Genomic DNA, 25247 nt, shown 5'->3' with positions numbered 1-25247 from the left:
GAATATTTGTAAGACTCACTTTTTCTGTTCCTTATTTTAAAGGGCTGCCCCAAATCAGTTGGGCCTAGGGCTTACCCATAAGGAGCCAAAGATCCTAAACCAGCCTAACACCCTCACTCTCATCTCACTTTCAGAAAACATCAGTTCTCAAACCCCCTTGTTCTCAACAGAAGCTCTACTAGGGTTTGATCTTTAGCCTCCGTCAAGTTTCCTCAAGCTCTTTCGACTCCACGTAAGTTGTTCCTTAGCTCATACTAGATCCACTCTGGTCTTATTTTCGTGTTTACTCTGAGACTCATCTCAATGACCTCGTTCTGTTCCATTCTGCTATGTTTCCAACTCACTAAGTCATTCCCGGAGTTGTGGTGCTCACTATTTGCGTATGCGAGTCATTTGTCTAGTTATTTCCAAGTAAGGGAAGCTAGGGTTCCTCATATTTTCTAGTCTGTTGCCTGTTTTTGATTTGCCTCAAGCATGTATGAAGTGTATGATGTTGTGGTTAAATAAAATGCTTTGTTCTGTGTTTTAGGTATGCAAGTATGGCTAATGTAGGTACGAACAATGGCGAGGACTGATAATCTCGCCCAAACGAGCATGTCTCGCCTATGCGAGACTAACATAGGTTCACCCAGGTTTCCTGCTCGAGAGGTCACTTAAGCGACAAGTCCCTGTTTTGAGCGAGATGCAGTCTCGCTCGGCGAGGAGGGCTCGCACAAGTGAGATCTCGCAGGAAGCCACTGTTCCCACTCCTCGAGCTCTCGCCTAAGCGAAGTGAGCTCGCCTGAGTGAGAGAAACCTCTCGCCTAAACGAGCACCTTCAGCCTGAGCGAGAGTTGGACGAGAATGCGTTCTTGTTTTGATTTCTTCCTTGTCTTGGATGTTTGACACATGATTGATTGGATTATTATATTAAGAGCATGAGGTGAATAAATATGCATGAGTGAAATGGTTTCTGGGTTGTGAATGATAAGTGTAATGTGATCTTGGCATGTGGCTCGTATGGGGTGTTGTAATATTCTTTTATTACGATAATTAATTACGAGTCATACGTAATTTATCATAATGTATTATTTTTTATTTTTTTCAAAATAATAAGTAATAATTAATAAATGATATTAATGTTAATAAATACACAAACAAAGCCATCTTTGTTTTTTCATGTCTTTTACATTTTCAATGAAATAATTTCTTTTTCTACTCATTTATTACTTTTCTTTCTTTCTTTTTATTTATTTTCATCGTTCTCTATGAAATAAAACATTAATTGAACTTATTGAAAATTTTAATAAATATAGAGTAAACATATTTGTTTCTCAAATAGTCACCATACAATTATTTTATTTTAAAAAAAGAAAAGTTTATTGAATTTTAGGCCATATTAACTGAGTCATAACATCATAGTATACAATACCAATTTTAAGAAGATCAAAATAAATTGTGAAGCTAAAGAAGTGATTAGAAGTTGAAATGTTTAATCAAATATGGTAATGATTCAACCTCTGAATATAAACATAAAAACAAGGTATGCAAAAAGAAGAGTTATTGTCTCTTTACACATAATTTTTCTTTTCTGCATCAGAAATTGATTTCAGAGTTGACATAATTTTGATTTTGATACGAAGGTGTGTTAACGAAGCTGGGAAGCATATGAGTTTGATTAAGAAGGTGGGACCCACATCATGTGAAACTGAGGCAGTGGCAGAGGGTGGGGCCCAGAGGATTTTGGGGAAGATGTTGAAGGAAAGTGGAAGATGGGGTCGTATCGATATCTGACCCAGATTTCATAAGTACAACCAATATTGTAATATGGTTTTGTGTCACAACTTCTTCTCCATAAACTATAGTGGTGAAGGAACAATAATCCACTCAATCACTGTGAATGTGCAGTGTTTAAACCAACAATGGACCAACATCAATAATCACCATAAAGAAAGCTCTGCCTATTGACGAGACAACTGACCCTATTGCACTCATTTTGGTTATTTATGTATTGTAGAAATATCTATATACCAGATTTTGCGTCGATCAATTCTGTAAATAATTTAAAGAAATAAAATTAGATTGATGAGATTTAGAAATTGCTCCCATTGTTTCAAAGTTCTTTCGGTAGTCATTGTTAGAATAATTACTGTTTTTATAGGAATTATGCGTTTTGAAACTGTGTAATTTTATCACGATTTTATTTTTATAAAGTGTTTAAAAAGTAAAAAAATGTAAAAATATTTAAATTGTGTTTGATTTTTTGAGTAATACGAGACTTATTATAAGTACCCGAACATGGTAGAAATTTCTACCGATAAAAACTAATAATTAATCGATAAAAAAAATCTATTATCAAATGCTAAAGTCTAACCGTGCTAAAGGTTCTAATAAAGAAGAAATGTCATGATGTGGTTAAAGATACATGTTTGATATTCAATCCACTTTGTTTTGGTTTATCCATTCGCAATTTTGTTTATTCCATTATTCACGTACTGCTGAAGGTACAAGAATGGATATTTAATCATATTTGTTTGAAAGGAGTTTTTCAACGTAACTATGAATATGTTTGGATTTCGATCCTGTAAAGGTTTTGTTAAATACTGTGCTAATAGGTTTGATAATTTTTTAGATAAAAAGTAAAATCAACCCCAAACTTTCGTCAACACAAAAGACATAACAAAGTTGCTTTTCAATTTCAATTGCTGGAATCCAAATATTTATTACATTAAAAGCCACCGGACCCTAGCAAGTAAAAAGTGTAGAACAGAGAAAAGACAAAATTAAAATTTAAAAATCAAAACCGTAAATAATTGTCATGTGTCATCTAAACGCCGAGAAATAAATACTCATCAGTTATTTTGATATTTTTAAGCAAGAATCGTAACGTCCCAATTAAATAGATAAAATTAATTTAATAAAATGTGACACATATATAAATATTCAGAAAGTATGGAAAATTTGGATATGACGTAGACAGTACCTCAAACATATTCATAACAAAAGGAAGAGATTCCACAAGGTCTAAAACAAGGTACAGAGTCTCGTCAAGGAGCGAGAGAAACTTAAACTACTCAAACTCCAAAAGTTGTGGGCCCTTAAAGTGAGTCCGATACTTGTCCAAGATCCTTTCAACTGTGGCATCTCTATTATCGTTACCACTGTCAGAGGTTCTCACATATGCTCACATAATAAAATTGATGATCATTGCAAAGGAGGAAAACCACACACAACAATATAAACAAGCAAAAGGATAAGCTAGTGCACAAAATTCTTACATCATAGCACTCAACATTCAATTTACATAGACAAGCATAAATAACGAGAAACTCCATATGATATACCAAACCATTCAAAACTTCAAGACTAGACTATCCAGATACACATAATGAGGCACCACCACAAGACAATGGAATTATATCCTAGCAGTGAGGCATCACCATGAGGCCTTCGCGGAATTACACCCTTACATGAGGCACCACACGTGGCCTTCGTGGAATTACATCCTTGTCTTGAGGCACCACCATGTTACCCTCGTGGAATTACGTCCTGATCTTGAGGCACCACCATGAACCCTCACCTCGAGGTTCATGGAATTAAGTCCAATAGCTGAGGCACCACCGTGGACTCCCCCTAGAAGGGCCCACAGAATTATGTCCATATGATGAGGAACCATCACGAGCCCCCGTTACAAGGGTCATGGGATTACGTCCTACACAAACCTTACTCACATTATCAACCAATCATGAAGTTCCTATGCATACCATTAACATGTCATTTAGTATAAATAACCAACCATCAATCATATCTCATGCCAAGCTCATTACCAATTCATTAGTTCCCACCCATAACATACAAAGTACATGCATATCCACTCCCTTTATATAATAAATCAATGAATCAGCCAATCAAACAACCAATAGCATTCATGAAACGAAGCACAGCAAGAACCCAAGCTGGGTCTCACTCAAGCTAGGAGCCCTCGCTCAAGCGATAGGAGTGCTCTCGCTCAAGCTGCAGACTTTCGCTTAGGCGAGACTGCGACAGTACCCCTGGAAGGTTTCGCGAGCTCTCGCTTAGGCGAGCCTGTCTCACCTGAGCGAGACAGTTCGTCGCTCAAAAACACAGCCCCTCGCTTGGGCGAGTGCTCGAAGTAGAAAACTGGGCGAGTTCCTGCTAATCTCGCCTAGTCGAGACAGGCTCGCTTGGGCGAGAAGACCAGAACTCTCCACTGTTTGCATAGGCATAGTCAGGTATTCGAATCAAACAAGGTTTAAATAGTTTCCCACTCCATTATAATAGTAACCAAGCATTTCAAAACAATGAACAGAACCAAAACTCCAGAAAATCGAATAAAACAATGAGTCCTAGCTTCCCTTACCTAGAAAGGGTTTAGCATAGGACCTCGACACCACAAGAGTGAGCACAACAACTCCAGAACAATTTAGGGAACTGGAAAAATAGCGGAACAAAACATAAGAGGAGCTCCCTACAGAACCCTAGTTGGGCAAACATGAAAATATGGCAAGGGAGGGATGGTACGAGACGAAGGATAACTTACATTGAGCAGGAAGGAGCTTTGAGCGAACTTTACAGGAACGAGGAATCAAACCCTAATAGAGCTTCTCGTTGTGAAAGGAAGAGTTGACAGCTGTGTTTTCTGCAAAGTGAGAGGAATGGAAGGGTTAGGGCAGACTTAGGGTCTGTTTCCCTTTGGACCAACCCTTAGGCCCAAGAAAAATAGAAAAAACAGAAAAAAACAAAGTGGGTACGGATAGTATAATACCCGTACCCGACCCGTTTATAAGCGGGTATTAAAATACCTGTTACCCGCTACTCGTGGGTAATAAATACCCGCGGGTACTAACTATTCACCACGGATTTTATCCGCAGATATCTGCGGGCACGAGTATTTTTTACATCCCTAATTGTGACAAGACTTTTTTAATATAGCCTAACACTGAAGTCGTGCCATTATGGCAAGACTTTCTTTATACCAAACACACTGAAGTTGTGCCATCATGGCAAGACTTCTATTATAGCCTAATACTGAAGTCGTGCCATCATGGCAAGACTTCTTTTATAGCCCAATACTAAAGTCGTGCCATTATGGCAAGACTTTCCTTGTTAATGAAGTCGTCCCATTATGGTGAGACTTTGGTTCGATCTTAATCAAAGTCGTCTCATATTTGGACGACTTTTTCATGACAAAGTCGTGCCATTTTGACACGACTTACCTCTGTGGAGAGTTTAAAAAAAAGTTCACCAGTTTGGGAAATACCGATTAAAATTGCACCATTTGGGGAAAAAAATCGAAAAAGTCTCATCATATCATACAATAGAAAGGCACACGTGATGGTCCTAACAATTGGGTCTAACATTTGCACGCGGGGCTTCTCCCTGCATTCTAATGGTTTCTCCTGTATTTTATAAAAATTTTGTAATTCCTCCTTTGTTCTTTATAGTAAGTATCTTAAGGTGTCTTGTTGCCACACATATTGGCCACAACTGATAGAGCACGTGCAGGAAACGCCAGATCACACACTGTAACGCCAGGTCACACACTGTAACGCCAGGTCGAGTTCCCAATACAAACATAGCTCGTAACGTCCCAAGACTACCAAACTCGTCAGCTAATTACTGAGGAGGGCAATCTATCTGGACCCATCCGTGCAGGCCACAACCAGCACACTCACACCGACAACACTCGCCAACCCGAGCCACAACTCAAAAGTTCTTCGTGTTCATCCGCCATCCTGAGCCACAACTCGAGGGATGCCATTTCGAGCTACAACTCAAGGAACGCCACATGCTTAACCCCTATCCCGAGCCACAACTCAAAGGATATGTTCTGAGCCACAACTCAAGGAACATCAACAAGCCGACCTTTAAGTTATCCTAGAAGCCTTGTAGACCACGTAAAACAAACGAGCAAAATATAATTCTACTGCAGCAATATCGCCTAGCACTGCTCACGAGGCGCCAACACCTCCCACTTCCAGACTACCTGGAGGGTATGATGAGTTTGAACCTTTGCTCTCATTAAGTGTTTAAATTTTTGGGATTTAATATCATTTTTGCGCTTAAAAATTGATTTTAGTTGCATAATATATTATTGGATATTCGTGAGTTTAATAATGCAACTGGAATTTAATTTAGGTCCTTAAGAGTGTGAATTGGGAATAATTTAAGTCACAAAATAAGTCCCAAAAATCAAAATTTTGGAGAGGAATAGTTCAGGTACTAAATGCACCCTCAGTTTTCATTTTTACACCCCCTTCTGCAATTGGGCTATCTATTTCTGAAAAGGAATATTTCTGGAGCTAAATGCACCTCCAGTTTTTATTTTCCACACCCCTCTTAAAATAGGGTCTTCTAACTCTGTTCTACACCCCTTCTTTTTACTAATTTGCACCTTAATATCACTTACTCTCCACTCAACCAGATTACGCCACGTGACAATCCTTCACTCATTTAAATAACCAATTAAAGTTTGTCACATCCTCAATCCTCCACTCACTAAAATAACCACTTAAAACTTGCCACGTCATCAATCCTCCACTCTCTAAAAATACCCAACCAAAACATGACACCTCATCGCCTTCTCTCCTTCACACATCAGAAACCCTAACCCTAATTTCTTCTCCTCTCTCACCCTCACCATGCCGCAGCCGCTGCGCCTAAGGCTAGCCATCATCGCACTGTTGTCGACTTCCTCCTTCACGCTTACAACTCACCGAAACAACCCCCATTATGTCGCGCCACCGTCGTAGTCTTCTGCCGCAGCCCAAAACGAACCTCCACTGCGTGCCACCGTCTTCTCTGACGCATCACGTTGACACCACCATATGCACCTTATTGTTTAACGTCGCACCGAAAAACTACCACTACTGCTCCATCAGAGATCGCGAGACCTACAACAGCCAACATGGAGCTCCGCACTGCCACATGTTCGCTTCTCAATGGATAGTCAACGAGTCAAAACTGGTCAACTTGGGGCAAGGATTGGCCAACGTTGGTCAACCATACTATCTGGCACTATATTCGGCAGGTGGTTCCCCTGAACTGGTTTCCACAATTGGCATACATAGGACTTGAACCCAAGTTTTTTCACATAATCAAGTACTCTCAACCACTTGAGCTAGTACATTTCCATGTCATATAAATCAATAATTAATGTATTAAAGACTCCCACTACCCGCATTTATTAATTAATTAATTATTTAATTAATTAATTTTTACGGGTCTTACATTATGCTTCTTTTCTTTTCTTATCAACTAAGATCACTCAACCCTCTCTCTCACCTTCTTGTGCAGACAACAAGACAACAATAAAACCCAAGAAACCACAAACTATAATTGGGTCCAAACATCCCACAAAGCAGAAATGACAAATCTAAAAAATGGCTTGAGTGAGCTTACGTATGATGGTCTTCTTTTCACTCCTTGGGCTTTCTTTCACCTGATCTAAATTCCTCAACCTTCAAACAAAGTGACTTGCTAGGCCTCAAATTCCTCTTGCTCATTGCCCATTTCACTTTGCTGGTTCTAATTCTTCTGAAGGTGGTTCTATTTCTTTCTCTCATGGTTTTAGTTCTTCCACTAGTAGTTTTGATTCTTCCTTAGGGCTTCTGGTTTCACTAGCAGTTCTTATTATAGGTTGCAAATGTGTTTTCTAAAACAAGTTCAATGTAGATGTGACACTTCAAACGCACAAGACTCATCTTACTACAAAAGGGTTTCATCAAACCTTAGGCTTTATTAAACTGAACCATTCATCTTTGTCCTCAAGCATGCTATTATTCACATCATTCTTACCATCGCTCTCACCTATAAATGGTTGATTCATTTAGCAGATGTAAATAATGCTTTTCTCCATGATAATCTTGAAGAGACTATATACATGATTCAACCACCAAGTTTCACTACTTCCAACTTTGATATTGTTTTTAAACTTAACAAAGCTATATACGCGTTAAAACAAGCACCACAATCTTGGTTTCATGCTCAAAGTGAGAATATTTTTGGAATATTAGGGTTTTGAATTGTGCGAAGATGGAAAACAAGTTTGAGTTAAGGTTTCTTTGTAAGATTCAAATTTGAGAGGAAGGTTGTGGAAAGTGAAGGAAAGTGGTGGAAGGTGGAGATGGATGAATGGTGGTAAAGAGGGAAAAAATAATCTAAATTTTGATATGCAATACTTTCGAATTACATAACACCCCTTAATAGAAATAAACTAAAGTAAATTTTAATCCTTAAACTTAAATAATGAAATTAATTTATTAATTAAAGCTTGAATTTATTATATAACAAATTTAGGATAATCCAAGAAAGAGATAAGTAATATAAGCGTGTCAACTTTCTTCTTATTTCATCCTGTGTTTGACAAAGAAACTAATCACATATTCCCACATTTATTTCATTCCATGTTCTCTCGAATAAACATAACCAAATGAGTATAATTCACACTCTTCTTTCTTCACGAGTAGTTAAGATGAAAACACCAAAAGCGAAAAAAAAAAGACATAAAAAGTTTAAAAACCGAGACATTAAATCTTGAAAAATAAAATATTTTTTTATATATAACCTCATGCTATCATTTTGCAAATCATGAATATTTTATCAATATTAAATAAGAAACATATAAATTATTTTAATATTTAATAACTTATTTTATGAAAAATTTTAAATGCAATCATTTAATTTGTAAATTAACTTTATTATATTTTAATTTTTTAAAATTAGTATGCGAAAAATGTATACATTATTTACATTTAATTATGTAAATGAATAAAAGTTTAATTTTTAAATAATTTTTTTTATTTTCTATTTCATAACTAAAAATTTTTTTTTGTTAAAATATCTTGTTGGTCCCAATTTTGGTCAAGTTTTGTCAAATAAATCTTAATTTTGGATTTGTGTTCAAATAGGTTCCAATTTTCATAAATTTTATTCAATTGGGTCATTTTTTTCTAACACCGTTTAAATCATTAACGGTCATGAATAGTGACTGCCACGTGTCACTTCGTGATTTTTTTGAATTTTTTGAATTTTTCTTTTGAATTTTTAAATTTTTTTTATTTTTTTAATTTTTTTTAAATGTCCACGTGTCAACCCAGTAGCGTGCCACGTGTCAAAGTCAATGTTCTATATTCAATTTGGTCCCTATATTTGTTATTTTTGTTCAATTTAGTCCTAATTTTTGTTAAAATGAATCAATTTGGTCCCTCTCCAAATTGAAACCAAATTTAATTTTTATATTAAAATTCACAATTTTTATTAAATATTTTTATATAATATATTAAAATTCACATCATTATAACTTTGATATAAAAATTAAATTTGGTCACATCTTCGATAGGAATAAAATTGGTCAAATTTAAACAAAATTGGGACTAACTTGAACAAAACTAACAAATATAGGATCAAATTGAATATAGAAAATTTACTTTGATACGTGGCACACTATTGGGTTGACACGTGTATATTTAAAAATTTAAAATAAAAAAATCAAAAAAATCATGAAGTGACACGTGACAGTCACTCTTCATGGTCATTAATGATTTAAACGGTGTTAACAAAAAAGGACTTAATTGAGCAAAATTGACAAAAAATGAGACCTATTTGAACACAAAACCAAAATTAGGACTTATTTGACAAAACTTAAAGAAAATTGGGAAAAAAAATATTTTTACTTTTTTTTTTCACTCATACTAATTCTCATTCAATTTTAACTAAAAATGTTTTAATAACTTAATATATTATCTAGTTAATTTATTTATTTTCTCTATTACAATAGTCAATCAAAAAAGTTTTCAATTATCTTTCTTCACTTTTTCTCGATTCCAACAATTTCACTATTGATTCTTTTATTTTTCTAATCCTTAACTCATTCAAAGAAAGCATAAGTGCACAATCACAACACAATCCAAAATCTATTTTGTGTTCTCATCTTTTGCACCACTTTTTCCCAGTTGCTGATGCACTACTATGTCCTCTTCATCTTCCCAGTGTGGGACTCACTGGGACTCCAAACGTCACATTCACCCCAAATCCAATTAGTCAACTATCACAAATTTGTCCATAATCAACCACTCACATCAAATCAAACATTAAAAATAAAGCAAAAACAAACCCCATATGGCATTTATGCTAACATACAAAAAAAAAAATGTATCATAATATAAAGATCAAAAACTAAAACATAAAAAAAAAAGTGTCTTTGATAAATTGCGTAAGGGAGAATATGCAACTTCATATGATGTTGACTATAAAATGTTTCTGTTTACCATTCTAATTTTAACATGTTCTTTCAAAAGTTGAATAAATAGTCAAATTGTTATTTATAAAAGGAGTATGACGACTAATAATCTATTATTAAGATTTGCAAGTAAATGAGATATTGAGACAACAATTTGATTTTCTCTAAACTCTTTTATGTGTAGTTGATATTTGATGCATTGGAATAAACTCTGCTTTGTATTTGATATAGAATGAGTTATATGTAAGTATAAATTTTTCAAATAACCATTTAAATGATAATTTTAGTAAAAATTAAAACCTCCCAGCATTAATCTTTCGGAACCGATTTGAGTATTTATTTATTTTGAATTATTTCGAACTTTTAGAATTTAGAATTTATATCTTCAATTTGCAAAATACTGTTAACTTTTTGCCTTAAAATTTGATTTTACATAAATTACCTAATTTTTAATTAATTTTGAGTTGTGTATTTCCATTAATCATTCACCCCCCATAATTATACAATAGTAAAAATTTCTTTCCATCCATTAAGTTAAAGGCTAATTTTGTTTGTTATAATTTAATTATAGTTGACCAAACAAGCTTTTTATACACAATCGCAATTAAACACAGATTCTCAATTACATAGATATTTTCACAGAATGTGAGCATGTGTATCTACCATTATGTCAATTTAGCATTTACTTAAACGTATATGTCCACTCTTGTGTATTGTTCCACTCTAAGTGGCATTACATATGATTACAAAATATATATATATATATATATATATATATATATATATATATATATATATATATATATTATATAAAATAACAATTTTATTGATTTTGGTATTTTAAAGTATATTAAAAATATTTTTAATACATTGCAGCGTAATAAATTCTCAACGGAGTTTTAATCTACCCAAAAGGTTTAGTTCTACCAATACTTGTAGTATATCATCATTTTGAACTAATACGGATTTCATAAGTTAGGTCCCACACAATTGAACATTTATTTTTTATAATCTATGAAAATTTTAGCTTATAAAAAATGTTAAAATTGAGATTTGCGAGTCTAACTCAGTTTTCTGAACTGTTACATCCCTTCCATTCTTACTAATTAGAAAAACTGAAGGTGTGGAAAAGAAAAGACTCTATAATTACCACTAAATGGATCCACTCAAGTAGTTTTGCTTTTATGGGTCCATCGAGATGGGTTCAAATTTTAAACAAGATTATTTCTTTCTGTACACTCCATAATTTCTTTGCAAACCATCATGTCAGAAATTTTAGCAACTTCATACGATACGTTGTTTTAAAATTTGGATTCCATTTCTATCTTTCGGAATAACAACCGAAGTTATGATAATAGTGATCATAATGTAATATAATACTTATTACTATGGTACAATTACATTGCGTAAATATGGACTTAAAAAAGTTAAAATAAAACTTTAAAAAAATTGAACAACTTTTACTTATAGATTGTGTGATCTAGAAGTTACAAATTAGCTTTTGGATCGCATAATGCATAATACAAATTTGATTTTAGGATTGTAAATCCAAAATATATTTAAAATTTCATAATGTATAATCCAAAACTTAAACTTACATTATGCAATCAAGAAGTCAATTCAAAATACATTTGAAAGTTTGAATACACTCAATAGTTACACATCAATTAGAAGTTGAGGTCAAGGAAAGTATAATAGCCCTTTGAGGTGTCTTTGTACTAAAATCTTTATAAAATAAAAGATAATAAAAACTTATAATATTTACGACATAACAACATGATAGTAACAACAATATATTATTTAATCACATTAATCATATATTTTGTTGATATATGGCATAAAAGAACATTTATGATATCAATATATCATATAACAAAACTATCGAGATTTGATCATATATACTATTAATATACGATAATGAGACCAACAAATATTTTTGTTAATATTGTTTAGCCACTTTAGGCCAATAAGGCTAAATGAGCTTTGTTTGGCCATGCTCTTAGGTATATTTGTAGGGTTGGGTATGTACACAATTCCCCTAAGCTTGAAAGTTTGATTGGTAGGTGGAGGAAGACTTTAACTTGTGCTACCGGCTTAGGTAGGCTCGTGTACTGTCGAAGCAGACTTTAACTTGTGCTACCAACTTATGTAGACTTGTCTTTAACTTGTGCTACCAACTTAGGTAGGCTTGTGTGTTGCTGAAGCAGGCTTTAACTTATGCTATTGTCTTAGGTAGGTTCATGTGCTATCGGAGTAGGCTTTAACTTGTGTTATCGACTTAGGTAGGCTCATGTGCTATCGAGAAGACTTTCAATTGTGCTACCAACTTAGGTAGGTTCATAAATTGTCTGAGCAAGCTTTAACTTGTGCTACCTACTTAGGTAGGCTCATGGCTGTCGGGGCAGGCTTTAACTTGTGCTATTGACTTTGGTAGGTTTTATGTTGTCGAGGTAGGCTTTAACTTGTTTGGATGTTTGTCCTTACACTTTGTTTCCCTTTAGGTTTGTCTTTAGCTGACATCGTTGATTAGCTTTCCATTAAGATCTTTGTAGCTTGTAAGCTCTGTTTTAGAAGGAGTTTGTAATGCGATATGGTTCGTCCCGATTGGGTGCAAACTTTCTTTCTACTTAAAGTCTCGAGTGTCGTCAAATTTTCTCCATAGTAGGTGTACTTTCTAGAACGTTCTTTTTTGAACATAGGTATTGTAACATCAGGTTGCTATCTACTTAGCCATTTCTTTTCTTAGAATACACCCAATTAAAGGCCTTTAACTCAATGGGATGATCAACTTAGCCACTACTTTTTTTTAGAAATGGGTTATGATTAGGACAAACCTCTGACTCAATGGGATAATCAAATTTCTTCATTCACTTTACCTTCTTAGAATACACCCAAATCAATGCACCAACAAAGAGAGAAAGAACAAAAGCACCAAGAGTTTCTACAACACTAGATGCTGATGTTGGTGGAAGTGATGTCTTAAAAGTCATAAATGGCTTATGATGACATGTACAAACAAGATCACCAAAACCACATGTACTGCACAAGTGCCTCATTATTGAACTTGCAGTTGTCGATCACCGTGTGTTTGTTGATGGCAATATGGATGTGCAACGGTGTGGAAGTGATGTCTAGTCTCACCACCGTTTACGAGAGTTTGTCATTCATTGTTGGAGATGTCGTTGAAACTATTTGGATGTGCAAAGCAGATCTAGTTTCACAATTTGGACTTGTTCTAGTGAGTACTCGTGCTTTAGGCTTATATGTCGTATTGTCTAGCGATGCATGAGGTGATTTGGGTTGCTTGCATGTTCATATGGTCTCTAGCAAGGTCGAACGGTGGAGCCTGTTGCATTTTGTGGTGGAATTCACGTGATAGAAAGTTGATCAATTAGTGTTGTATGGTGATGCTCGCTCTTTTTGGTGTCACGATCTATGCTTGCTTAGTGGAGAGCGTTGTGTTTCCGCTCCGACCAGTGCTGCTCTGATGGTTGATTTGGTTTGTCGTTATCTGATGCTTGCATTATACACCAAAAAAGGAAGATAAAATTATTATTAATATTGTTGGAGATTCCACATCGACTAGAGATAAGACGAATTTGTAAAATATAAGTGGATGCAAACTTCACCTTATGATGTGAATCTAGAAGGGTGGATTCGTTTTACTGATCTATCAAGGTTGGAATGCTAATAAGCAAGAAATATGAGAAATTTTTTAAAATGAGAAAATAGAAATAGATAAGAAGATGGAGTGGAAATTGATAGACGTCACATTTCCAAGGATGGAAGATAAGCCTAAGAGTTTAAACACACAAAGGTATGAAGGACCTTTGATAAAACTCAGTGATTCTTGAATCATTCAAGAACTTAGGAGAATCACTCTCACTAAGATAGAAAAGAAAGCTATAATATTTTCTGGAAAAAAAAAACTCAACTTGTCTTCATTGATAAAATGGTTTAGCTTATATAGAAGCTTTAACCACTGGAATTAAAAAAGTCCCATAAATTGCAATTATATCCCACTTAAGCTATTTATGATCCCATTACTTAGTGGCTGATTGTAACTACAAATTTGGCAGCCCAAAAGTCACCCCAAAAGCATTCAACTATTCATCCTCTTGGTCTTCCCAAAGGTTGATTCTTAAGTTGGCAAATGAGCTTTTATTACAACTTGAAAATAAAGCAAAATTAAACTCCATTAATTGGTTAATCAAAGAAACAATTTGGTTAGCCAATTTTACAAAGCATTGGGCCCTTATTTAAATAAAAGAAATTGCATCAATGTGGCGCCTTAGTCCTCCTCCATTTGGGTTATTATGCACTTCACATCACCTTACAAGCTAATTTTTGGTTTGGTAAGATTGAGTTAGGCTTAAAGTCTTTTTCCTAAGATGGTATTAAAGCCATTTTCAAGCCTATTATAGCAAGATTTGTTGTTTATTAGACCTATCATGCCAATTCCTATCGAGCTGCTATTGTACCACTCATTAATGTTTATTCTCCCACTCGAGATGTATATGCCTTGGTGTTAGGGGATGTCTTATAGATCCCACATCGACTAGAGATAAGACGAATTTATAGTATATAAGTAAGAGCAAACCTCATTTTACAAGTCAGTTTTAAAAAGTTGAGTTAGGCTTAAAGTCTAGTTTCTTAAAATGACATCACCCATTGACTAGAGATAAGGTAAATTTATAGTAAAGAAGTAAGTGCAAACCTCACCTTACAAGCCAAATTTTTAGGGTTGAGTTAGATTTAAAGTCTAGTTCTTAAGATGGTATTAAAGTCACACGAAACCTATCCTAGAAAGATTTGTTATTTTTTGGACCTATTGTGTCACTCACTATCGAATCACCCATTAATGTCAAATCCGGCACTAGAGATGTATATACCTTGGCGTGAGGGGATATGATGGAGATCTCCCATTGATCAGAGGTAAGACAAATTTACAATATATAAGTAGGTGCAAACCTCACATTACAAGCCAGTTTATAGGGTTGAGTTAAGCTTAAAGTCAACTTTTAAATGGTATCACCCATCAACTATAGATAAGACAAATTTACAATATATAAGCAGGTGCAAACCTTACCTTACAAGCCATTTTTGTAAGGTTGAATTAAGCTTAAAGGTCACTTCATAAAATGGTATTGTTCACCGACTAGAGATAAGATAAATCTACAATGTGGATGAAAGCATGATCTTACAATCTAATTTTGTAGGATTGACTTAGACTTAATATTCACTTCTTAAAATGGTATCAAAGTCATCCAAAACTTATCATAACAAGATTTGTTATTTGTTGGGTCTATAGTGTAATAGATGGTTATACACTCAAAGTACATTAAATTACGTATTCCAAATATATATAAAAAAACAAAACTTTCAGCAAACATCTCTCAACAAATGTGCTTTTCTTAAGTACGGTATGTTTAAAGAAAAATGAAAGGGACAAAATGTGAGTGAATGAAATAAAAGTATAAATTATTCGGTTAAAAAGAAAAAAATAAAAGTAGAAACTATTTGATTAAAGAAAAATAAAATAAAAAGTAATTTGAGATTATTTATTAATATTATCACTTGTATTTATTATTTAAATAAAAAATTATACTTGGATGAAGCATTTATAAATACATTCCGCGTTGTGTAATAAAATATTTCATTTCCAAGTATATTATCAAATCTAAAAGCTGATGCATGGAGAATTAAACTTCTCCCATACCCAAATATAGAGAGAAACATTTGCATTACCTTGCATTCAATTCTAAACTATTGCTTACTAAACCTCCACAAATACTACCTGCACCCACATTATATTAGAAAAGAACTTAAAACACCTTTCATCACCCTACCATATCACACAATCATTGTCATGTCACCGTTGTCGTCGCATTAATGCTGTAGAGGAAGAAGAGAGGGAGAATACTATAAAGAACAAGAGAGAAAAAGCAGAAAAAAAAAATCATTGGAAAGCTATTTTCGAAATGTATTTAATGTGTGCGGAAAGTTCTTTCTAGATCACAATTCATGCAAGAGAATTGTAAATAACTCATTCCAAAATACATAATATGCATTCCAAATGTTTCTTCCGAAAATTCCATTCTGAAAAATTTATTTCGGAATGTATTTCATGCATTCTAAAAATTTATTCCAAAAATCTTGTTTTCAAAATTTTCAAATCCGGAATATATAATGCAGAAGTATCTTTTATGGAGGGTAAAATGATTATTTAGAAATTGAAAGGGTGAAGAAAATTTTTTGGAGGTGCAAGAGGTAAAATCCTCAATTCTACTGGACATATATCCAACTTAAAGACGTTAAGAATATTAGTATTTATAGGATGATACAAGCATGCCCCTTTAATATTATTTAGCTGGAGATTCAGAAGAACATAAAATAAAATGTTTCCCTCGTTACTGGAAGTAACTGAAGTCTCCTTGATGATCTCAAAATCAATATTTAACTAAGCATATAAATTAGCATAACTAAAAGAGATAAAAGACCTTAACAAAGCAAAGAACTGCACTAAAACAGTAAGGGCAGTTGCTTCGAAAGTTTTCATTGATGAAAAAGAGTTAACAAGGAAATGAAGATTCCATTCATTCCTTCCAGTTATAGGAAGCTCGGTCAACAACTAAATAGTCTCCCCGGATATCCTTTACAACTCGAAGGTCATCATCGAGGTACACAGTATCAAACCTGCAAAAACAGGACACAAGCACATTACTGCAATAAAACTTCTCAAGACTCCTAAACAACAGACTCTAATAGAACTGTTCTTTTATCTTTTACAGATTACACTCATAGGAACTTGGGTATAATCACATATTAAGTCACATATCAAGTAGTATAGGAGGTTCGGTAGAATTTAAAGTATTTGGTTCTTATTTATTACCAGACAACTTTCAAGAGTTGGATTCAAAGGTTATTCAGTATAGTGTCTATGAAATACCATTCACTTATCGTTAGCCTGGTAAATTGTATCAAGAACTTAGAAACACAATTCATGTTAAAGAACCTCGAATTGGATCGTGTTTACTAATTTGCTCTTTATTCCTGAATCAGTTCACCTAAATTTGTTATGCAATTACTGATGAACCAGTATACTTTAAAACTTTAAAGCAAGAGAAAAGAGATGAGTAAAAATTGTGAGAGAAGACGTAAAGTTTGGCCTGAAAAGTAAAAAGGAGAAACAAAGATAAAATAATTATTCTTTTTTGAAGCAAAAAATATTATAAGGGTTAAATTATTTGTATATGTTACAATGCTATTATGTGTAACACTTTCTTAATGAAGGTGAAATAGTACAAAACCACATAAAAATGAGACAAAAGTTAGTAGCCGTACATTAATTTATGTATTAGAACTTATATAAATTTAAAATTTAATATAGTCTACCAATACGTACGGACTTTGAATAACCCCTATTAATCAATTCATTGTAAGGTTAGGGCACTGTGTTGGTGTTTCAATAGTGACTTAAATTCTCACACTGTGAATACAGTTTAGTTTTTTACCCACTCTTTTCTTCCATACCTATATAAAGTTATCCTTCAAGAAGAAGAGCAACGAGTTCAATTTGCAAAAGTGTTAAAATGTTGCTAAAATGTTTTTGTGCCCTAAAAGCTTTGTAAGTAAACCCTATTGTGTTCGTTAACAAACTAATAGAGGGTTTAAACATCGTACACTTAGACATTGCCCTTCTCTTGTGAGCAATCTGTGATCTTTCAGATCACATCTTAAACGAACCTTGTCTTAGATAGGAGTTACTGTTTGTTAAACACTACTTAGTGGGCTAGAGCGACTACATTCCAAAATAGTACTCAGGCTTTTACCCAAAAGTGGCTAGGTATTTAAACAATACTTCACAAGTTAGTCAAGAGTGGCTAAGTTTTGAAACAATACTCAAACAGGTCAACCAAGAGTGTCTAGTAGCCGAAACAATACATGTGTTGTATCTTGCATCATTAGTTTGAAGAGTAGAACTCAATTTGTTGATTGAGAATGGAACTTAATTTGCATTTGCAAACAAACCAATATAAATTGCACCCAGTAATTTCCTCCTTATCTAGTTAAAATTGCATGTTATTATGTCTACACTAACCTAAGAAGTTTTCAAACATAGGTTTTAGAAACGTTTGAAAGATCATCAATCAAGTATAAAACTATCACTTGATTGTATATCATCAGACAATGTTTGCAAAAAATTGAAAACAAAATTGAAAACACAATTCAACTCTCCCATGTTGTGTTCTACTTATTTGTCATATAAGTAAGAATGACCCAAAAGTTATTGCCCAACGGTTTTAAAATGAAGGTGATGTCATGTAGACACTTAGCTCTTGGTCCATTAGTAAAAGTCTCCCCATTCTTTTTTTCCCATAGACTACCCAACACCAATGTACAAAGTAGTGTATTCTGAATTATGTAACTTATATACGTACACTCTAGCTACAATCACCCTTTGAGAACATTCTAGCCTCCATTCTCAATCATTATATATTGTAATTTGGTCTTATCTCTAATCGATGGAAGATCTATTACACAAACCCCTCACACTGAGGCATATACATCTCAAGTGTAAGACTAGACAATAATGGATAGTTCGATAGCAGGTGACACAATATGCTTACCAAACAACAAATCTTATTAGGATAGGTTTCAGATTACTCTAATACCATCTTAATAGTAAACTTTATGCCTAACTCAACCTTACAAAATTGGCTTGTAAAGTGAGACTTGCATCCATGGTAGTCAAAATGACATTTCAACACGTAAGATCGTATGAGCTTATGATCTTCTTCTCCTTCCCCGATTTCGCGTCACTTGAATGTTCCAATTTTTACGGATCGTAAAGGATCACCATTGAAAATTACAACTCATGAGGAAATGGCAAGTTTCACGAAGCGTTGCAGCGGAGCTCATCACAGAGATGTCACTTGTTGTGGCACTTCTCACAGCTCATAGCCTGGATGCTTGCCTCTCGTAAGTGTTTGTGTGTAGAAGACAACTATAGGGTTTTTTTAGGTGTTTCATTTTAGTGGGTTGGAATTGGGTTTTAAACCCTAATACTTTAGCCTATTTTTTAAAACATTTTAAAGTCCAAAATGACTCCAATTAAAACTGCAACCAAAAACTAAAAAGATGTGACTGAAGGCTGTCAATGACCCAAAAGGTAAAAAGTAATTTTTTAATAGAAAGTGACTTCCTCTTGTCCACAAGAGAGAAAAGGCGCCACTGTGAAAGATTAAAAAAACAATAAGCGCCACGGGTAAAAATTCAAAAAAGTAGTAAGAGTAAATTGGCACTTGCACCTAATGATGTACTCTTTTATTTTATATATTATTAAGTTTAGTTATGAGTTTTGAGTGATAATAAAATTTGTAGGATCTTACAATCCGTGTTACGATCTTCTGATCTACGATTTATATTTTCCTTTCCAATCTTGAGTAAGATCTCGATTTTGACTACCTTGCTTGCATCCACTTATATATTATAATTTGACTTTATCTCTAGTCGATGTAGGATCTCCAACAATATGGTTACCAATCACACGTCATGATGTCTTTTTACTGATAATGTTCTTTTTCATTAGATTAAGCCATTTCCAAATCCCTTGTCTTGTGGTACCCTTTGTGTAAAGATGTCAAAATAGATACAAATTCGTGAGCAAACCTAGCTCATCATGGGTTTGAGTCAAATTGGGTTGGAATATGTTCAACTTTCTTAAATGTGGGTCAAAATGAACCCGACTCACTTAACTCAAATTGAATGAGTTCAAGTCGAGTTGAAGATGGGTTGACCCGTAACCCCCTTCATTATTTTTATACTATTTTTTCATAATTTTTTTTATTATAATTATTTACTACTTCTAATTATGTAAGTTGATGATTTGAATTTTTTAAACACTATATTTTTTAATAGTTTTGATGTTTAATTTATTTGTTTGTCAAATTATGTAGATTGATACTTTAAATTTCAACTATTATCTTTATAATAATGTTTGGTGAAATAGGTGAACACTTTGATTGTAATGTTATAAAAAAATGAGTCTTGTCAATCCACTTTGATTGTGTTGCAACCATGTTAGTCAATATCGAGATCCTACCCGGATCGAAAAGGAAAATATAAATCGTAAATCGAAAGATCGTAACACGGATAGTAAGATCCTATGAAGGGAAAAGAGATGGAGTGGTAGTTCTCACTATGTAGTAGAAGTAGTTGTGCAGTGATAGGTTTCCCATTTATAGAAGAGAGGGAATAGTTTTAATATCATAGAAAGAATTACTATTTTTTATTTTTTTAATATTAAGCATGGGAGTTTTTATTTTTTTAATCTTTCACACTACCGTTTTTAATATTTTAATTTCAACCTCGCCTTTTCTCTCTTGTAGAAGATAGAGAGTCAATCTTATTTTAAAAGAGTTACTTTTACCTTAGTCGTAACTTTTACAATGACTTCTTTTTACCTTTCAGAGTCACTAATTGGACTTTAAAATTGGGTTTTAATATGTTTAAAAAACTAGGTTAAAGAATTAGGGTTTTAAAGCATGTCCCAATTCCATCTCCCCTCGCAAAGAGATGTGTAAAGAGGCCACTAGCATTGCTAGGTACGTTGATGTCACCGCGAGAGTAGTCGTCGTGTGAGTCGCCGTTGATAGAGGCAGCACCACCGCAACGTCTATCCGCTTATTCTCTCACTGTTGGAAGGGAATGCAACGCGAGGCTGCGAGAGAACCACCATTGCGACTCTATCAACTTCTCTTTTGCTGTTGGGAGGCACTGCAGGTTACAATGACAGTCCAATACGATCCGTGAACATCTCAAGTTTTAAGTGAAGCTAGATTGGGGAGGGAGAAAAAGATCATAGACTCGTAAGATCTTACGTTTTGGATCACGATTTTGACTACCATGGTTGCAACATAAAATAAATTGGAAAAAAAATCATCTTAAATGAGTTAGTCCATCTAACCCACCAACTCATGGTGGATCAGGGTAGGTTACAAAATATCTATCTCACCAAAAAGTGAGTCGAGTTGAGCTGACTTTTTTTTAGCTCAATCCATGGTAAACCAACCCGTATAAGTCGATTGATTCACTTTGACACCCAAATTTTTGTGCCAGACTTCAAGTTTCCTTTAAAATCATGTTTCATGGAGACTATAAAAAGAGAAATTTGTCTGATCGTTATGGGTAAAAAGTATAAAACATGATATATATTTATATTAACTTACATAATAAAAAATAATAAGTTTTCACCTAATAATCAGGAATTAATGATTTAATATCCTAGAATACGACGTAACAACTAATAATTAACAAATTTGTAAGAGCTAATGACTAATTACATTCCAACACTCTCTCAAGTTGGACCATTGGATCATAAAAAGAAATACAATATACGGCTAGTTTCTATATTATCCACAACAGATACATTAATAAACAAAATATATGAAGAATTAATAAAATATATATTAATATTAAAATATTAAAATTATAATGTATATTTCACTTTCAGCTCAAATTTAATACAAAAGCTTTTGCTACCCCTAAGCTACAAACATTTAAGTGTAAACATTGAAAGTTAGCCATCCTATAACCAGGCAAGCTAACAATCATTCTTCTATGCTAATAAGCAAAATCATTAAATTTGAAGATAGGAAAATGTGGAAGAATGAACTTTGAAATCATTTGTTATCACGTAAAGATACATATGAGAATGCTTATCAAACATATTCTTATATAATTGAACTAAAAAGTACTTACCAACCCTGTCCAAATGGTGGCAATGGTATTTCCCAGTTCTTTCCACGTAATACTGCACTTGTAAATCTAAACAACCAATGTCAGCCATCAAATGTATTAGAATATTTCTTGTGTAAGAAATCTAAACTCATTAAACTTTCAGTTATGTGCTTTCAAACACCTAAAAATACTATCAACAATTTTGACATGAAAATGAATATAAGAGACTTTAAATGAAAAAATATTACATTGATATGATGAATAAGGGATAAAAGGTTGGCTTGTGTCAAGACCGTGCTGCTCATTAGGTATTTTAGGAAGTTTTTTACTTATCCTTGATGTAACTTTATTCTTTATTACTTAGGACCAATGACCTCATTATTGAAAAACAGAATAAATAAATATATTATTATTTCTAAATTTATCGAAGCTCTAGATCTTTGGGAGTTTCTAACGGTATATATTAACCCTAAAACACAACCTTTATTGTTGCACCACTCTGATCATATTGCAACCTTTATTTCTGCATAATCCACCTATATGGATGAGATCATGAATTCTAGAATGGAAATTGGGGACAGATCTCAAATTGCTGGAGAATTAAAGAATGTTCAGGCCACAGGTACGTGTTCTCTAACAAATTTCGATAAGTTTCCATTTTCTTTTGGTCTTAATGCTTCAGATACACCTTCTTCTCACTATTGGATAGTAGACTCTTGAGCCACTAACCATATGACCTTCAACCCAAATACTTCTCCATACATTTTGTCCTAGCAACAAGAAAATTTTCATAACAGATGCAAGTCTTATAACAACAGCAAGACAAGGAGAGGTTGAAATAAGCCCATCCATATCCTTAAAAAGTGTCTTTCATATCCCTAAATTGTCTACTAATTTGATTTTTGTAGAAAATCTCACAAGCTCTTTCATGTAATGTTGCTTTTCATAGCAATTCTTGTATTTTACAGCACCACCCCTTGGAATGAGCTCAAAAGGTCCTAATGACCATGTCTATAATGGTGGCAACAAGTAAGATTTGCCAGAATAAGGTGTGTGGGCTACTCCCGTCGATCCTAGTGGTGGCGTGTTATCATGTGTGGAAACTCTGTTACCAATGCAACTACAAATATCGTGATCACTGGCATGGCGAACTCCTTCCTAGCCAACGAATGACCTCAACAACGATGGCCAACAGTGGCAGTCGCAGCGGTTAATGTGGCAACTACTGCATCTCATCATTTCTATTTATAATAATCAATTTAAAATAGGAAAATAAAAATATACTGAAATGAATAAGAGAATTCTACATAGCAATATGGAGATATTGAAGATATTTTTATCATAATAATTTGCTATTTACAACAAGAGTATAACAAACAAAAAGCGATCCAAAATTTAGGAACTTCGTAGCAGAGAATCAATTCAATAGGTAAACGAAGATGGTACTACAATACAATGTCAAAAACCATCTCAGAGGCAAATAAATTTCATATTAAGTGTTAACAATATAAAACTTGAGTAATGCTAGACAAATTAATGACAATGGGCAAAAAAAAAAAAATCAATCAAAATAGGCCAGTAGGCCTTTTGGGTTTAGTTTTGCTAGAGGGTAAATGAAGGGAGAAGGGGAGGGGATATTTTAATTAGAACTCTTTCATTTAGAAATTAGGAGAGGAGAGAAGGGGAAATTAGGTACCAAAATCTCCCCGCTAATGTTTGGAGGGATTTAAAGGAAAAGGAAAGGGGGTGATTTCTTGTATGCAGACAAAATATTGCAAGATTTATTTTGTATGTCATCTTCTCCATTACTGATTATACGGATAGAACTGTATATTTGTTTTCCCCTCACTTATGAAGTTAGGATCAAACAAAGTATGTATTTCTTTCCCTCCCCTCTCTCTTTCGAACCAGCCGAGGTTAATTGGTCAGATATCCTTAGGGAAGAGAATGATGAGAAGATTTTCTCAACTTTAGACTGGTCATGAAACTGTCGTTTTTCAATAGTAGAAGAAAGTGGTAGAAAATATACCAACACTGCTTGACTTCTTGCTGACAAAAATTCCCCTACTCAAGATTGATAATTGCAGGAGACAAAGTGACAGAGTACACTCGTTTTTCCAAGAGTCAATAATAATAAGCATACTATACCGTTATCCACATGCAAGGGTGTGTATGACACCAAAATCAAACTCAAAAATCAACTCAATTAATTTCAGATGAACAAAAAAAATCATTATTCATTATTGTTGTTATCATTATTAAGCCCAATTATTCACCTGAAATTCACTCTCTGCGGCGACGCAACCTCGATACTGGATCGAACAAAGAAAACGCCATCAGGGGGAAATGTGATGACGTTGTTGAGCGTCCCATTCCGAACATCTATGACCTGTAACACGTCGCCGGCTCGGGTTCCAAACAAGGGAGCCTTCTCGATGATGAAGAGTTGCTCCTTCTCTGTCGTCCACAGCAGCCGCCACGTCGCCGACAGAGAATCGCCGGTGGTGACGGAGCCAGCGCCTACGACGGCCATCGCGTCGATGGCTTCGACAATTGCTGCTCGCTTCACGGGATCGCTCTGCGTCCGGAGGCCGCGGTCCTGGTCGGCTATGAGGGCGAGAAGGTGCTCCTTGGCGGATCGGGATTGGGTCGTGACGGAGGAGCAGGTGAACCTCCGGTGAGAGTAGCGCGGGCCAGGGAGTTTGGTGTTGAAGGGGTTGGGAATAAGGAGCGTGGCCATGGGCATGGGTGGTGGTTTCGATGATTGAGTTCCATGGGGTCTGTGGAGGGAGTGAACTTGAAAGAATTGGCGGTTGAGAACTCAAATTTCACACAGGGGAAGATATTGTGGGAGCCACGTGGAATGCACGTGGAGATTAATTATGTGAGATTTTCCCATTGTAAATTTTGTGAGTTGATTAAGTGCACAGTCCACGCTCAATATTAGAACAACAAATACAAACAAATCTTACTGAACGTTATTTTACTTTTAAAATGATTTTGATGTAATTGCGTTTTTTTTCTTCTAATTTTCTATATCAAGATTCGAGTAAAAAAAAGCTTTAAAAAAATAACGACAATTAATGTTTAAAAATGTTTTTACTCTTAAAATTTTGTAAACCTCTCCCGTATTCATTCATTTAAAATCTGTAATATTTAAGTTGTTTTATACTATGATTTATACTTATTTTTTCCAATGCAGTGAGTTATATCTAATATTAACTTCTATGGCGATTATATTTTATGTAGATTTTATTTTATTATG

At 34.2% G+C, this 25247-nt stretch overlaps 1 protein-coding gene across 1 annotated transcript; it reads right to left on the bottom strand.

Annotated features, from left to right (window-relative positions):
* Positions 1–16569: 16569 nt before the first annotated feature.
* Positions 16570–24788, bottom strand: LOC114183983 (Plastid-lipid associated protein PAP / fibrillin family protein). Its single transcript, XM_028071205.2, has 3 exons — positions 24259–24788; positions 22004–22069; positions 16570–16936 (listed from the first exon to the last, which is right to left on the bottom strand). Exons 1-3 carry the CDS (start codon positions 24726–24728, stop codon positions 16837–16839), a joined length of 636 nt encoding a protein of 211 aa, XP_027927006.1. The 5' UTR covers positions 24729–24788; the 3' UTR covers positions 16570–16836.
* Positions 24789–25247: the final 459 nt, after the last annotated feature.

This window comes from Vigna unguiculata, chromosome 5, assembly GCF_037176805.1.
Source record: "Vigna unguiculata cultivar grain cowpea cultivar isolate G323 ecotype 2 chromosome 5, ASM3717680v1, whole genome shotgun sequence".
Taxonomy (NCBI): domain Eukaryota; kingdom Viridiplantae; phylum Streptophyta; class Magnoliopsida; order Fabales; family Fabaceae; genus Vigna; species Vigna unguiculata.
The sequence above is the reverse complement of the archived record's forward strand: the minus strand, read 5'-3'. Positions and strand labels throughout refer to the sequence as shown.

Bases quoted from the DNA above. Each gene is read 5' to 3' on its own strand.
- LOC114183983 (XM_028071205.2), bottom strand. From the start codon at position 24,728: ATGCCCATGGCCACGCTCCTTATTCCCAACCCCTTCAACACCAAACTC. The intron at 22,070-24,258 runs GTGAATAATTGG...TTGGTTGTTTAG, and splicing joins CCGCAGAGAGTGAATTTCAG to ATTTACAAGTGCAGTATTAC. The intron at 16,937-22,003 runs GTAAGTACTTTT...CTGTTTTTGCAG, and splicing joins CCACCATTTGGACAGGGTTG to GTTTGATACTGTGTACCTCG.